Raw genomic sequence first — 17,170 nt, forward strand, 5'->3', positions numbered from 1 at the left:
GAAATGTCTCAAAGTCTCCTAATGGTCTCAACATCCTTTTCCTCCTGCTGCCTCTAGTAATAGAAACCATGAGTCTTTTTGGCTGGGCACATGGCTCCCAGATAAGCCTACATTTCCTGGGCTCCCCTGTCTATGGCCATGAGACTCAGTTTTGCCCAATGAAATGTGTGTATTTTCCAGGCCACATGTTTAAAAGGAAAGGTTGTGCCCTCCCCTTCCTACTGGCAGGAACTTAGCAGTAATGGTGCTGGTGGACGTGATGTGAGCCATCTTCAACTTTGTGAGTAATGACCTCATCTTAATGATGGCTGCCACAGGACAGAAGGAACCTGAGACCCTGACAATCAAACAACTTACACTCAAATTATTATGCAAAAGTATATAAAATATTTCTTGTGTAAGCCCTATTGGGTTTGGCTCAGTGGTTAGAGTGTTGGACTAAAGAATCTTGGGTTCCATTCCAGTCAAGGCCATGTACGTCGGTTGCAGGCTTGATCCCCAACCCAGGTCAGGACACCTCCCAGGTGTGGGAGGCAACCAATCGATGTGTCTCTCTCACATCGATGTTTCTCTCTCTCTCTCTCTCTCCCTCCTCCCTCCCTCCTTCCTTTCACTCTCTCTCTCTCAATCAATGGAAAAATATCCTCAGGTGAGGATTAACAATAACAAAATTTTCTCATTTAAGCAACAGTTATTTTGGTCTTTGTTATGGCAACTGAGGCTTTGTCCTTAATGATACAGGAAGGACTAAGCACATGCTAAGGAAAAAGAAGTGAAGAAATTAACATAAACTCTTCTTTTAAGAAGTCAAAAGGAAAAGGAAAGCGAGAGAGAACAATAGTTTCCACAGGAAAGGGACTCAAAAGAGGTGTTTTACTTTTTTAAAAAAAATCAATGATTTTACCATTCTTACCATTTTAAAGTCTACCATCTCCTCTCCTTATTCATAGCATAGTTTTAATTTTGCAGAAGTAATTTTAAATTTACTGCTTGGGAAATAAGCAGGTTTTATTTTTTGTGATTATGATAATTCTGTTTATTAGTTAGCTCTTTGGGACATTTACTGTTTGTGGATTTGTACAGAGCTGCCTTCAAATGTGACTTGGGGAAATTCAAAGTTTTGCCAGTCAACTAGAGGGTGATTTGTATTATTAAAGGAGTCCCTTGAAATACGAAGCTTCTGAGCAGTTAAGTATACACAAACCATTTAACCACATAAGAGAGGGCCAGGGAAGGGAACATTAACTTGTGAGAAGTTACTGTAATGATCATGTTTGCATGTCAGCAGGACAGCAGATTTCAATAAATAAAAATGTTAGTTCATGGAATTTTTTCCAGGAATAACTTTCTCATCTGAAGAGAAGAATTCCTGTATCGTCTACACTGCAATCAATTGGCCCTTTGTGGGCTGAGTGATGGTCTCTCTAAGTCCCCAACTCCTGCTCCTAAAGTGACCTGAGCAACAGGGAGCTCTGAGAACAGCTTTTGGGGTAACCCCACAGCAGCTCTGAACCATCTGCTGTCAAGGGAATGGCAGTTACATAATTAACCATAATAGCTGCAAATGATATAGTTACAACAAAAACCCTGTTGGTATTTAGCTGAACTAAAAAAAAACAATGGTGTAAATTATAGCTATGTGTATAATAAAATTTCTTATTTGCATTTCACATAAAATTCACCAACCTCCTTATTCACTCATTACTCACCCATTATGGGTTTTTTAAATGGCACTTTGAAAGTTTGCTTTGGCTCGGGGTGAATTATTTGCCAAGACTTTATTCCTGGAGTCATGGCTCCTCCGGGACTTCTTTACCTTTTGGCAAATTCATAGCTCATTTTGTGGGTGGTAGCGGTTTGTGGCCACTATGTATGCATGTGTGGTCATATGTGGGGAGTAGTCTTAGGATATCCTAAATAGTGGGACATTTCATAAGGAAGAGTCTTATATCCCAGAGTAATTAAACAGAAAAAAGAAAAAGCAGAAAATGAGTAAAGCATAGTAATAAACATAGCAGCAACAATTAGGTTCCTTCCAATTATGCATGTGTTTGAATAATCGGCTGACTTAATAGGTGGAAGAGATGTGCATTACAAATATCTAGGGAATGTTTGCATATCAAGAGGCACAAATACAAAAGTGCATGAGAAGGTGCAATTGAGGCAAAGCTGTTTCTGAGAATAAAAATCGCGATAAACTTTAAAAAGCCGTAAGCGCAATGTTGGATACAGATGAGCAGAGGAAAGGAGTGTTTTTTTTTGCATGTACACTTTCATTTAAAAATGTGGTCTTTAGGACCAACATCAGTATTTTAGGGGAAGAACTGGGGGCATAAGACAAGGTAGCTGTAGACATTCACCAATTCCAAGAGGGCAAGGAAAATTCTCCCTCCCCAAACCTCTGCAAGATGTTGGCTTGAAATATCTTCCCTAATGAGTTCAAGACTAAAGGTAAAGAGTATTTCAGAAATGAAACACAGTTTATGGAATATTAGGAAAATATTAGTTTCTAGATTTATAGAGATTTCAAGCTAGAAGAGATCATCGTGTACTTTTAGTTGCTGCTTCCTCCCAACCTATACACTTTACAGATGTGATATGTCATTGGGTCCCCCAAGAAATAATAAATGACCAAAATAATGGCGTAAGAACGCTGGTTTCTAACTCTCTATCTAGAGGTCTGTTTCACACCACTGAGCACACACTGCCTGTACTTATAAGGGGTAAGGGAAGGGCCTGGTACATTTCACTGGAGGATGAGTTCCAAGATTAGGGGCTGCATGAGAACTGGGCGGGTGACAGAAGGAAGATCTAGGGTTGGTGCATTATGCATTTGTGCCTGGACACAGCCTTTTTCTATTTTGCCTAATATTGGCTTAACTGACAAGGAAAGCTTAATGCCATCAATATACCATCATAAAGTAGCTTGCTCTTCTCCTGGGTATAGTTAATCTGCAGGTAAACCGTAGCGCTCACAAGGCACAAGAACAATGGGCGCTTTTATAGTCATTTGTGTGCTTAGAGGTTGTCCTGGGTCCCACAACGGACAGTTGCTACCCTAACATGGAGCCGCATCAATGCAACTGTGCATTAGGCTAATGAATGTGTTTTCCTGGAAACCATACTAAGCAGAGAAAGAAGTAAAGAATCTCTACCACCTGAAATTGACCTCAAATGGCTCAAAGTAGTTTCAACACTTCCATTCCATTTAGAGGTGATTCTGTCCCTTTAAAAACACTATTATTGATCCTTCATTTCCCCCATTATCTGGGGTTTTAGTTGGGTTTCAAATAGATCTAAAAATCAAGTGGGTGCAATTTCTCCTGATGCGATCCGAACCATTGTTTTCTTTTTCCTCATACATACAAGCCATCCGGTTTTTATTTGAATTATTTTTCTTTTGAGGATGACTTTGTACTATGTTATGTTACCTTGTGACATTTAGTGTTGTTGGGATTTATTGGATTTCTGGGAATAGTGTAATAAAAAATGATAATATCAAACATCATTAATTAGGTGTCAAACAAAGTAATCATATTGTTTCTTATTTTAATTACAATAGAATTCAAGTTGATTTGCTTATTTTACCAGAGTAATATGTGGTTCCAAACTGTTTAAAATCTAAAGTCTTTAGCAGACAGAGGACAATTATAAAAAAATCCGCACCTCACAAGAAAACCAGGGTTATTAATCAATTTGTTTAACTGGCTGAGCAGTAATAAACATAATGTGCTAACATCTCTCAGCAAATAGATTTTTGTAAACAAGCTGCTTCCAAAAATATTTTATGAGGCATCGTTAACATTCGGAGATGCTGCTGTTTAGGCTGGAAACCTCGGTGATCCATCTCGCACAGCGCGGCTGGAATGAAGAGACCCCTGGAATCGCTCAGTGAGAACTGGAGAGGGGCCTGGGAAGTCATGACCCTTGGAAGGTGTTGGTTTACAGAGTGTGAAGTGGGCAATTCACCAGCTGCACCCAGGAAGCGGTGCTGCAAATGCCTGCGGCTAGGAGTCAGAGGACACGTCACGTTTAAGGACGCCAGCCACCACCCCTGCAGACCCACAATTTATCGGGTCTAACTTCAGTGACGGGAAAAAACTTCTTAATTTAGAATACACTTGGCGTATTTTAACTGAAGATTATTATAACGTAAAGCAATCAATTACCCTCTCAGTTGTTTTTGGTTTTTGGAGCATTTTAGGGCTCCTTCCTCAAGGGCAAATTCAGTAAGGACGATGCTCAACATGTGAGGCGCAAAATCTTAAGCAAAGGCCATACATTCAGAGCCCACTGCTGGTTTCCTGGCTGTCAGGTGTGGACGTGGGGAGGGAGAGGAGCTTGGCGCTACCACTTTCCTATGAAGCTGACGAGACAGAATTTATTCCTTGGAAGCTGAAAGGGTTAAATAAGCAGCTGCAGGGCAAGAGCAAATGAGGTAGGTGTCAAGGTTTTTAGAATTTTTTTTCATGTTATTATCAATGATCTTTTTCTTTAAAATGTCACTTAACTATTTCTCTGCTTCCGCTTCTCCTTATAATGGATGCACTAATGTTAATTCCCATGTTCCCAAAGAGGCAATGGTGGGAAGATATGTTGATAAACATGTTTGAAGCTCTTTGACTTCCTTAGAAAGAAAGCAGTCTTTTGAAAAAAGAAAATATTTAGATACTCAGCAACACTGGGTCAAAATTCTCTAACTTTTGATCACTTTTAAAAATAGCTTTTTAAGGTGAAATATATTAGTGTATTGTGTGTGCATGTAGATATATTATGCATATGCTTTTTCTCTGATTACAAAGTAAAGAACAAAAGCACTGAACGTAGGAATTTTAGGTCTCAATTTTAGTGAGATATGGATGCTTTAGTTAAATGAATCATTTCCCTTAATTTGTAGACTTTTTTTTGTCTCCTTCCGCTCTACTTTGAGTGACACTCTTACGCATCTGTTCTGCAGGGGTAGTAGCAAGACCTGTTTGAAGTTTAAATCCGTGACACCCTCTGTAGAACAGTGGCAACCTGATCAAAACAGTGATCAAGCAGAAATGCTCTTTCTCAGAATGAACACACACATACGCGCACACACACACCTCCCTGCATTCAGAGCCGAGGTTTTCCTTCTACCCCCAACTAATAAAATCAGGAGGCTGCAATGAGGCTGAGCGGCAGGCAGTTTGATGTCCTCAGCAGGATACGGGGAGTCAGAAGTGGCGCTGTAAATCCAGAGTGGGGCTTCAACACTGTGTTAAGTGTGGCCCGAGTCTCAGAGATTTCCCTTTGAAGCAAGTTCAGTATATTAATGGGAAAAGCATTCACTTTTATTTGTCTGTACTGTCTGCGACAGCAAGGCTGCCTCATTTAGCCTGGGCCAGCATGAAAATACGCAGAGAAGCAATCTGTTGCAAATTAGCACAGCTCCCCTTTCATTTACTAGCTAGTAATTGGAAGGGGTTAAGAAAGTGTAACTTATCGGACCACGTGAGGGTATCTGCTTGTGCGGACAGCAAGCCTCCCCCGAATTGCCCTAGGAGCCCTGAGGCAATAATCCTTCCTCATGGCCACTTGGCCTGAAAGACAACACTGACGCGTGTGAAATGTGTGCGCTTTGCTAGGTCTGAGGAGGCAGTTTCCTGGACTCCCCAAGGGGGTATTTGTGACTCTGTCGGAACTTACCTTTCTTTAGATATGTTTTTACTTTCCCGTTTCCAAATCGTCTTGAAGTCACTGCAGAACTCGTACCACACCATAAACACGTAGTTTGGAGTGATCTCTTTCTCACCAGACTTTGGCTTCATCCCAAAATATCCCACTGTCGTTTCAAAACTGCAACAGGCAGGAGAGGAAAACAGAGTGAGGGAGAGGGTGAGGAACTGTCAACACTCTCTGTCTCCATTACTGTGGTTTATCCTAAACCCCAGAAAACCCATTTGCTCAAATCCACTTTCCAAGAAATTCAATTTGACTGGGGATACTCCTCGTCATATCTTATCCATGTAAAATCCAGCATGTGTAAGTCTGGGGGGGTATACAGGTAAAACTTTTTGAGTTTGTTCTTCATCTCCAATCTATGTCATGTACCTGCTCTTCACTTGAAGTTTAATGATGACGGGGAACACTGCTGGCATATTGACTCTGTGGCATGAAGCAGTGGTCAGTTAGAGAGCCCAGTGGGAATAATTACTCCGTTGAGTGTTTCATGGAAAATCAAGACTGTTCTCTCCTATTCTGGTACCCTCTGGCGTTGTAACCTGGGGCCGATCACTCAGCATCAGACTCAATTTTCTCAAGGGTAAAATAAGGGACTGAACCTCTATGATCTTTAAGAAGGCTACATTTTTAAAGCTTTATATGGTACAAGAATATAGACCACCAAATGCACAAAAGTATATGTACAGTTGAGGGAATAGTAAGGTTTGGATGGAAAATCATCTTTGATGTTAATAAATGATCTCCAATCTGGACCTGGTTTTGCAAAGTAGATTCCCAGATATCACTAAGAGCCTCCTGACCTACCCCATGGACTCTCACACCAGACTAGCCGGGCCTCCCAAGCAGCCCTTCTTGGAGGCACTAGCTTTGCAGCAATTTATAGTTCTGCACTCAATCTTTCTACCCAGCCGCCCTCACCCACCCCAAGCCTCACAAGCTCATTTGCCATGAGCAAGAACACTTAAATAAATGGCTCCCTTTTCCAGGGTGTTGGAAACTAATCAAAGCAGGAAAAATGGCCAGGTTTATGGCTACTCAATGCTCTATCATCTGTTCAGACACAGCATTTTTTTGTGGCCATCCTGAATACTGAGTTCCTAATAGAACTCTATTCAATGGCGATTGTAAAACCCCGAAGCCCCGTTACTAGTACGGAGCATACTTTCATCTCGTTCTCAGTTATTGGCCAATATGTATCTCATAAGATTTTACCACAGTTCACAGATGAACTGTTAATTGATTCCATGGCAATGATTAGGCGAGATCCAAGCTGGGGCTGCAGCTCTGAGTCCCATAAATTCTTTGTGCTTCTGTAAATAATAAATCTGTTTTTAATGCAAATTAGAACTACTGGTCAGGGAATTTTGGCTCCCAGTTATTAAAAGACTGGAAGTGTATAAGTGGAGAAAGGCAACAACTGCAGTAATTTCTTAAGGGACTCTCTTACAATACCAAACATGCATATTTTGGCGCAAAACCAGCAATGGAAGAAAGTAGCAATGTCCACGTTCACCCAGGCGGGACCCATTCTGTGGCAAGCAGAATACTGGTAACACCAAAGCACGCTCCATGGCATCTAGTTTTATTTCATTCAAAGTGAAAATTATATTAATGTAGCATGGACATGCATTGTAGAGAGTTTTGTGAACTATAGGAACCGGCCATGGTTTTCTTACAGAGTCCTGGGGCTTTCGAATTGGAAGAGACTTACATGTCAACTTGTCCAATGCTCTCATTTTACAGATGAGGAAACAAAGACCCGGAAAGACTGAATGTCCCTTTTTATTGGCAGCGTTGGGCTAATCTTCGGCCTCCTGATTGTCAGGGAAATGCTTTTTCCTCCCTCCGTCCCTGTGGCTCATGCTCGCTGACCCGGGCATTCAAGAAATACAACAGTGCCCCTCCCCCCATTTCCACTTTAGACACAGTTGCCCCTATATCTTCCATAATGTGTGTTGCCCCCAGCAAAGCAAATCATTATTTTCTTCTCTTCCAGATGCTCACCTTCTATACAGAACCATATTTCTTTGTGCACCAATAGAGAGGAGAAAGTCTTCCACGGTGAGTCTTTAGGGGAACAAATAGTCTTCCTACAGCCCAGCAGGACACAGGGAAGAGCACAGAGCCCCAGCCCTTGCTTCTCAAATCACCCCCACACCTGGAGCCTTATTGGGAGTCTCGAGTGCGAGACCAGGGCATTGCACGCACTGGTGCATTTGCAGAGAATGGCAGCTCTATTTGGGGGCTATGGCAGAGCTTGAGGAAAGCACGCATCATCCTGTGGCCTCGCTTTCCCCGCCCGACTTTGAACTGAAGCTAACCATGTACCTCCCCCTCTCCCCTGGGAGCTGTGAGGTCCTGCTTACTCACCCTGAGAGGGGGCGAAAACTAAAGGAAAGGCAGAACTTGAGCATTTCCCTGCTATGTGCTTTGGGAACTAAGCAGGCAAGCGAGCCTCTTCTGAAGAACCAAAGTAAACAGAGTCGCAGAGAATGGCCTGGCCTTGGCACCACAGCTGTGATGGAGAGCAGCTGCTCCGAGATGCGCCTTGTTTGAATTCGGTGCTCTTCCTTTGCCCAAGGAAAAGGTAAAAGCTGGTCTATGAACCTGCAACTACCTGATAAAGTCTAGGCCACTGTCCTCCCAAGCAAAACTCTCTTCCTTTCAAATTCAATTTTGATTCACAGAAGACGGATGATTGAAAACCTTCCGAAATTTGGGCATGAAAATTATAGATCTTAAGCAGTCAGGAGAATTTTCTTCAAGAGACAAAGGGGCAATCAGGCTTTCTGAAACTTTTATTTGCCAGCAGATGACTCTAAATTAGCTTTCGACTTCTAAAAAGTGGATGGATTTCTGATCACGTTTCACATAACTTCTTGACTTCACTCTAAACTATTCCCTGACTCCTTTTCTCCCTGCTACAATTCCTCGTCTGATCTGTGTCTTTACAATTCAGCTAAACATTTCTAAAGTGCAGACGATGATTCTATCAAAGAGCCCGTGGCCAACTGAACGGTTTTACTTCTGCAGCGCAGAGAGGCCAGAGTGGAACACATCCACTTACTGTTTTACATGCGTGCCTTCAGAAACTGCTTAGGAAAAGCAAATATTCCTTCGCCTCAGAGTAAATTGTTTCTCTTGAGAATAAAACATGAGAATTTCCTAAATCTCACACGAATATTGCAACACTGACCACCAACCTCCTTAAAGAGGGCAACCAAACAACTGTGGTTTCTACATTAAAGATGGGATCAGACATATTTCATGTATGACATGAAAGCTAGACTACCTTCACCACAAAGTCACGGAAAACGCTGACAACCAGAATTTATGGCCCCCCTCAGCATGGCTAATGCACAGCAGCAGCTTCGGCCCCTCGGAGGTGGGCCCCTGTTCCTTACGCAAGAATCTTGAAGAAGTATTAGAAGTGACATCCACCCCAGAAACGGAATTTCTGTTTGGCCTGATACTCATGTGCCCCTAGTTGAGGGTCTCTTTTATGCATGCTGATTATTTCTGTAACACAGATGCAGTATTTTTAGACACAGAAGATGGGAAGCTTCCTGTAGGGAACATACCAATATAGGGGCACAGAAATACACACACACACACACAACCAGGTGACTGTCTTCATTGTCAAGATTATCATGTGAAGATAAAGTCATGGTTCAAGAACATGTCTGCACTTAGGAAAATGCAGGGTTTGCCATCACCTCGCTCTCATCTGCATTTTAATTTTATTGGCGAGTACAGTGGAGAGCAGGGCAGGCTGTGGGACTTGTCAAAGCACAGCAGACGCTACCGGTTCAGTCTTTCAGAGCCCCCGGGAGGAGAAGGGCTCATTTGTAGAGTTTGTTCATTTGCATTTAGTGAACTCCTCTCCTTACGTATTTGTAAAGCCCATTTTTTTCCATATGTGTGTCTTCCTGCTCTTACCTCTTATTTAATTTTCTAGTACTTTTAGAAATATACCAGCAAAATTTATCTCAACTTTCTGAGCTGAATATGAGAAAGCCTCAGTATATTCCCATTCCTCCTCTAAGAGGGAGGGGTAGCCACACTGACTAACCTGGCCAACTGATAAAAAGAAAGCCCCTCTGGGGGCCACAGCTGGTGATTATTGGCCTCTACCATCTGATGGCCATTGAGAGAGAGAAGAGCAAACAAGAGGTGTGAAGTAGGGGAGAGCTTGAATAGGAGACCTCTGAGGTCTCTGACCAATTCTGTGGGAGTTTTCCATATAGAAAACTTCTCCTGGAGATGTCCTCTAGGCTCTGAGGAAAGGCACAGTAAGCTTCTTAGGTGTTTGTAATAACTGGTTGAATCTAGTTGTAATGCTAAGAAGGATCACATTGTTCCTGACTCCCAGGAAGTGGTTCAGGAGCAGAGTGATGGAGGAGAGGCGAAGAGATGCCTCATGACATGGGAGGCAGGCGAGTCACTTCCCAATGATCTCCTGCTTTTTTTTTTTTAAATCTCTTGCTTCTTGAGGAAAAATATTCCCAAGTCCTGTCACAGTGTTTTCACTCCAGCTCTCCACAGGCTGTTATTGTTCATGGAAGCATAGTCTTAACAAATGGGGCCAAAAGAATCGTCAGTCAGTCATTATGTGGATGAAACAAGCCAGTCACAAAAGGAAAAGTACTGTATGAGTCCACTTACAGGAGGTCACTAGAGCAGTCAAAGTCACAGAGACAGATATTAGAATGGTCGTTGCCAAGGGCTGGGGGAAGGAAATGGGGAGTTAGACTTTAATGGATCCAGAGTTGCCTTTGAAGAAAATGAAAATTCAGGATATAGATGGTAGTTATGGTTGCACAGCAATGTGGAATGTACTTAATAATAATAATTAATAATAACAATAAAATGGCTAGTCAAAGAAAGAGCTGGGGCCAAGTTAGAGCTGTTTACCTTTTCTGTGCATTCTCCAGGTGACTTTCTTCCATTTTATGCTCTTTTTTGGCTGTAAAAGAGAAATAATTATGATTAAAACAGTATTTTTTCCATCATATTTTTGCATAATATTCTAACTTTGATTATACCCATTCATTATAGAAATAAGCCCAAATTCAGGGGTTGGCAGCTCCTACCACACATATTGGAAAAGGCACTAAATTCACTACATTTATCAGCACTGCATTCTTTTTCTTAAAATCCTCAACTGAGGATGTGCTTAGAGAGAGAGGGAGAGAGAGAGAGATGTGAGAGAGAAACATTGATTGGTTGCCAGCCCAGGTATGTGGCCTGAGGACCGAGAGCCTTTTGGTACATAGAACAGAGACAACACTCATGCTCAACCAACTGAGCCATTCTGGCTAGACACCATTGCTTTCTTGATAATAGCTATAGCTATCAGCAAGGGGTGTGTGTGTGTGGGGAGGGGCATTTAATTTACATTCTTACTGGGACACTTGTGAGAGTGAAGGGAGGTGGCAGTAATAATTGCACCAGGACAAAGTCATACATGGGGACAATCCTGGCCAGGTTGGAACAAGTGGTCACCTGGCTATGGTTGGCCTCTTTGTGAGCCTTGGCATGTGCTCAGCACTTCCCCTCCTCTCCCAAACATTATAAACCCAGTGCCATTTGCAGTGCTGCTCAGATTCAAACAAATTAATTGAGTCCTTGCACACACTCTCTCTACACTCACAGACCCCATTGACAATCTGGGGAGGCCTACGATTTGCTTTCTCAGAATAATGTTTTTAAATGCATTGAAAATAATACTTAAGATTATTACAGAAATCTGTGATAGTGAGATACAATTCTGAACTTAAAGATTAGGAACCCATGCTCTGACATCAATGTGTGAGAGAAACATCGATCGATTGCCTCCCATATGCGCCCTAACTGGGTATTGAACCCACAACCTAGGGATGTGTCCTGACCAGGTAATCGAACCTGCAACCTTTTGGTGTATGGGGCAATGCTCCAAGCAACTGAGTCACCCAGCTGAGACTCACCACTGATTTTAAAATGTAAATGTTATTAAGTTACTCCCATGCTTAAAATCTTCCAACAACTTGCCATCATCCTTGACATAACAGTTTAAAGTCTTCATAATGTCCCAGAAGGCCCTGCAAGTCTCCTTTCTGGCTCCTCTGTGACATTACTTTTTTTTTTTTTAAATCCTCACCTGAGGGTATTTTTCCATTGATTTTTAGAGGGAGTGGCAGAGAGAAGGAAAGACAGAGAAGAACATCAATATGAGAGAAACACATGGATTGGTTGCCTTTTGCACGTGCCCCGACCAGGGCTCGGGTCAGCAAGGAGCCTGCAACCGAGGTACGTGCCCCTGACAGGAATCAAACCCGGGACCCTTGGGTCCACAGGCCAAGGCTCTATCCACTGAGCCAAACTGGCTAGGGCTGTGACATTACCTCTTCTTTTCCATGCTCATTCCTTTCCAGGCTGGCTGGCCACCTAGCTGATGCTTGAGCACACTGAACACACGCACTTGCCTTTCCACCTCCCTGGGACAGTCTGCCCACAGTCTCTGCATGACTGGCTCTCTTACCCCAATAGGTCTCAGCCCAAATGTCACCTTCCCTCACCTCATTCAGTAAAAGATCATCCCTTGCCATGCATCCTCCCCTCCCCTACCTCCTCATGTTACCTTTCCCCCCATAGCCATCATCTACCTGCTGCACTAATTCATTTGCTCATTCGTTTATTAAACAACAACTGAATGTAAGCTGCAGGAAAGAAGCAACTTCACCTGGCTTGTTTTTTGTTGTACCTTAAACATGGAAAGTGCCTACATATTAAATCATTTATTTTAGCTTAAAAATGTATATTTTGACCCTGGCTGGTGTGGTTCAGTTGACTGGGCATCAACCTGTGCACCGAGAGGTTGCTGGTTCGATTCCTGGTCAGGGCACATGCCCGGGGTTGTGGGCTTGATCCCCAGTAGGGGGCATGCAGGAGGCAGCTGATGGATGTTCCTCTCACATGGATGTTTCTCTCTTTCCTTTCCTCTCTCAAAAATCATAAACTATTCTTTAAACAAATGTATATGTTGAATATAGGTTGCTTAAAAAGAGATATACTAGGATTCCTAAACCTAAAGCATTATATTTAGAATATTAACATAGGCTAAAGAAGGTTGTGAGGATAAAGTTGTATACTATATTCTCTAAGTCCAGTACATTTCACTTAACAAAAATTTTCATATTGACACTAGAAGCCCGGTGCATGAAATTCATGCACGGGTGGGGGGGGGGCAAGGATGTCCCTCAGCCCGGCCTGTGCCCTCTCACAGTCCAGGAGCCCTTGGGGGATGTCTGACTGATGGCTTAGGCCTGCTCCCCCCAGGGACCAGGTCTAAGTTGGCAGTTGGACATCCTTAGCTCCCACCACTGCTGCTGCGCTCACCATCTATGAGCCCGGCTTCTGGCTGAGCAGCGCTCCCCCTGTGGGAGCGCACTGACCACCAGGGGGCAGCTCCTGCATTGAGCGTCTGCTCCCTGGTGGTCAGTTCGTGTCATAGTGACCAGTCATTCTGCCATTTGGTCGATTTGCATATTAGCCTATTATTATAATGGATGATTTGGCTTTGATAACTATACCATTTTAGGTAAAGCCATAGTTATGGGAATCTTTTGTGATATCATTTCCCCCCACCCTCTAAGCAGCAATCTCTGAATTAGTATGGTTCTTCACCAATCAGATACAGAGAAGTGACCCATGTCTCTCATAGGTGACACCAAGTTAGTTCCCTCAAATGTGAAACAACCGAGTGGTTTGCTCTTATCCAGTGATTCTTAATTATGTGCCTAGTCAAACAAGAGGAAAATTCTTCCAAGGCCTGAGTGGTCTTCCTGGACACCTTTGCTGTTCTCCGTCACCAATGGTCTCTAACTGGCTGCTCCCATTCTGTGTTAAGTACACTATGGTCAAGCCATCATTGCATATACATTTAGTGACAAGAAATATGCTCCCCACTGAATTAAGCATTAGATAAGCACTTGCAATGGCTCTATGAATATGGCTATCTGTGAGGAAAATGGCATCCAAATACAAAAAGAGGTATTACTAAGAGGCAATGCATATAGTATAATCACTGAGGGTTTTGGGGAAAAGAGTTCTCAGGAAAATGGGAAGAACCTAGAGATCTCAATTTTTCCCAGGCAAAGGGTCTACGCACAGAAAGAAAGGGTGGACCCAGTCCATGGTGTGACCTGGAAGGTCTCCCAGCCTAAAATACTTCTCCTGCCACAATGTGTGGCATTCCTAACCATGCTATTATACATTTTAAAGTTTCAGACCAAACAGAAAGACATTATCTGTAAGGAAAATATTTAAAGGCTGGAGTCACATTCACAAATTCTAATACCTCCAACAAATAGGGCAACTATAGGCCAAGTGCAATATGCTGATATTCTAAAATTTGACCCCTCGCTTCTCAATATTGGATCTGACACAGTCTCAGTCTAGGGAAGCCAGAGGGAGTGGTAGGGACATGGGAAGGCCATGCCCCATTCAAGGGAGGAAAGGTACTTGCCAGTGTGACCAGATCTCCTATCTTTTTCAGGGAAGCTAATATTTTTAAATGAATGTTCTCAACTTAGAAAAAAAAAGTTTCAAGCACTCGGCAGGACAAAGAGTACATTACTGTTGGCCATATCTCACCCTGTAAGTCCTCACTTAAGCCTTGAGTAGCTACTGATCTATGGCATAGGTGGGTGTGTTCTTTCTTCTGTGTGCCAGATGGGTGCTTGGATTCCCCCACTGAAAAAAGGCAGACAAAGGTCCCTAGAGAACTTTCATTCTGGCTGGGGAAGATAGACAATTAAATCCAAGAGAAGAGATCAGGTGTGAGTAATTTTTGATAAAGGGTAGCAAAAAAAAAAAAAATTCAGAGCATGAATTGTTGCCTATAAAAGGAGACTTCATGTGGGTTACTGCATTAAGGGGTACCTGGGCAGCCAGAGCATGCTACAAAGGTATTGGGCACAAAAAAGGGACAATGTTTAATTGAAGATGATAAGTCTTAGATAAAAACTGTCCTTACCTACAACTTTGGCTAGCAGTGGCCCTGATCTGTGTGTGGGATTTTCCTAGGCTTCTATTCTACATAGCCACATGGAGAGTAGTATTTAGGTGCTTCTTTTTCCATTTAAACTTGGTACTACATGTGTGGTCGGGGAGTCTGGGGGAGGGCAGACTTCTTAGGAGTTTGGAGAAGTGGTCAGATACTGACACTGCACCAGGGGAGATAGAAATAACAGGCATCCCCAACCTTGCTCTTCTTTCTCCTCTTTCTTTCACAAAAAGGTGTCTCATTGTCTGCAATGAGTTAAATATAATTGTTTTCCAAGTTGGGGGACTAAAGAAGCTGCTTAGCATGCAGATAGTCTTCACAGTTTAAGACAATAAAGAAATAAAGAAAAAAATCAGAGTACTGAAAGTGAGAATTTTTGCTTAACGTCAATTCTGTCTTCCAAACTCCTTTATGAAGGCTGTGCATATACCGTGGCGATGTGAATGTCTGGAAGTGCTCAGAGAACGCTGAGTGGTAAGTTTGTATGATGACCTACCTACAGCATAAGATACATGTTCTGTCATTGGTAGAACTATGTTGCTTTTCTTCCACTTTCATTTCCTCCAATAAAGAACGGTTATTTTTCATAATGCCATGTCACAGAGAGAAAGCAATATGGCTTCTTTAGAAGGTTTTTTTTTTTTTGGTTTTGTTTAAGAAACATTAATGTGGGTTTTATTTAATGCAGCCTTTACTGAACAAAGAACATTTGCTTTTGCATAAACCTTCAGTACCTTGGAACTTTGTTTCCTGATTCATTTCATGGCCATTGTCTCATTAGTTATCATAAAATTGCCCCACAAAAACAATTCTGAAATTCGTAAGTACTGTGGCATACCAAGTGAAGCAGAAATGGCCCTTTGTATTCATTGGTTGTAGGCCCAAGGAATGCAATTCAGAACTCAAGATAGCTAAATGCCAAGTTTTAAGCCCAGCTCCGCTGCTCCAGTGTCATGGACAAGTTGCATGTATATCCCCGGTTCCAGTTTCTCTGCTGTAAAACAAAGATGTTAATTCCTACCTCCCACATAGTCATGAGAGCCACATGCAAAGAGAACAGTGCTCGGCTGCATCAGAATCTCTGCAGTCAGATCTCTGATGGGTCCACCTCCTGCTGAGGCTAGAGGGGGTTCAAGCTTCCAACTGGACAGCTGCTTTGAGAGAGTTAAATGCAGGTGCAGGCTAGTGGGAAGAGCATGGGCTTTGCATCAGGTGGACACGGGTTGAATTTCTGCTCTGCCATTTATTAACTGGAAGACCTTGGGAAAGTCACTTAATTCCATTGCGCCTTACCCATAAAACTGGAATAATAAGATCTACCTTGCAAGGTGGTTGTGACTATTGCATGTGCTGAACATGAGAGGTTAATGCAGTGAATAACATGCTAGGCCCTCAAAAACAGAAGCCATTGATTACTGATTGGCTGGAAGCAAATGCTGGGAATCACTATTCTGGCTCTCTGTCTTTGGGATGAATAATACAATATTTCAACCATAATGCTCTGTTCTTTCTTAAGAATGTCCACAGCCACACTCAGTGGACGATAATTTTACTAGTGATCAGTTTCAAGTTAGAATGGGCATCCTCTGCTTAAAAACTCAGTTTTCCCTTTCACTTACAAAGCCAGCGTTCCTACCCTGGCTGCTAAGCCTCTTCCACAGAAGCGTGTTCCCTGTCCCATCCCATCTTGTTTTATTTAATCCCCAGGAGTGAAAGATAGTAACTGATTTATAATTTTATTTCATTTTTTTTGCAGGGGGTGTAGGCGTGAGGGGACAGGCGTGTATGATTATTCCCACCTAATTCTTTTTCCCACTTAATGGCCACTGAGTTACACAATCTCAGATCTGATTAAATTAATCACTTTCCCAATATTAAATGAAAGATAATGTTGCAGGAGTCTATTTCTAAAAGGTAAGTTTTCTGAGCGCAAAGATTCCTCCTTTATGCTCTAGATTCTATATAGTGACCTATTATAGGTTCCCTGCATGACACAATAAATGCAGTTTTCTCTATTGACTCTAAATTGTCAACTGAAAAGGCAAACTGACTGCAATCCCTATCAGAATACCAACGACATTTTTCACATAACTATAATAATTAATCCTAAAATTTATATAGGACCATGAAAAACCTCAAATAGCCAAAGCAATTTTTTTATTTGGTTAATCCTCATCTGAGGGTATTTTTTCCATTGAGTTTTAGAAAGAGTGGAAGGAAGGAGGAAAGGGAGAAGAAGAGAGAGGGGGAGAGAGAGAGGAAAAAATTGATGTGAGAGAGATCGAACCGGCAACCCATGTATGTGCCCTTGACCTGGGAATCGAACCTGTGGCCCTTTGGAGCATGGGCCAATGCTCTAACCATGACCATGGCAGCAATGTGTTTTATTAAATAAATTTTAAAAAAATAATTTTT

General features: G+C 42.3%; 1 protein-coding gene across 2 annotated transcripts in view; it reads right to left on the reverse strand.

Annotated features, from left to right (window-relative positions):
* FMN1 (formin 1) overlaps positions 1-17,170 on the reverse strand; it is a 398,649-nt gene that overhangs the window by 26,196 nt on the left and 355,283 nt on the right. For both annotated transcript variants that reach the window (XM_015557593.1, XM_006778123.2), the window contains 2 exons: positions 10,624-10,675; positions 5,674-5,823 (listed from right to left, as the gene is read on the reverse strand). In XM_015557593.1, the coding sequence (XP_015413079.1) occupies positions 5,674-5,823; positions 10,624-10,675 (202 nt within the window). The remainder of the gene's footprint in view (positions 1-5,673; positions 5,824-10,623; positions 10,676-17,170) is intronic.

Source organism: Myotis davidii, unplaced genomic scaffold (genome assembly GCF_000327345.1).
Source record: "Myotis davidii unplaced genomic scaffold, ASM32734v1 scaffold46, whole genome shotgun sequence".
Lineage (NCBI taxonomy): Eukaryota > Metazoa > Chordata > Mammalia > Chiroptera > Vespertilionidae > Myotis > Myotis davidii.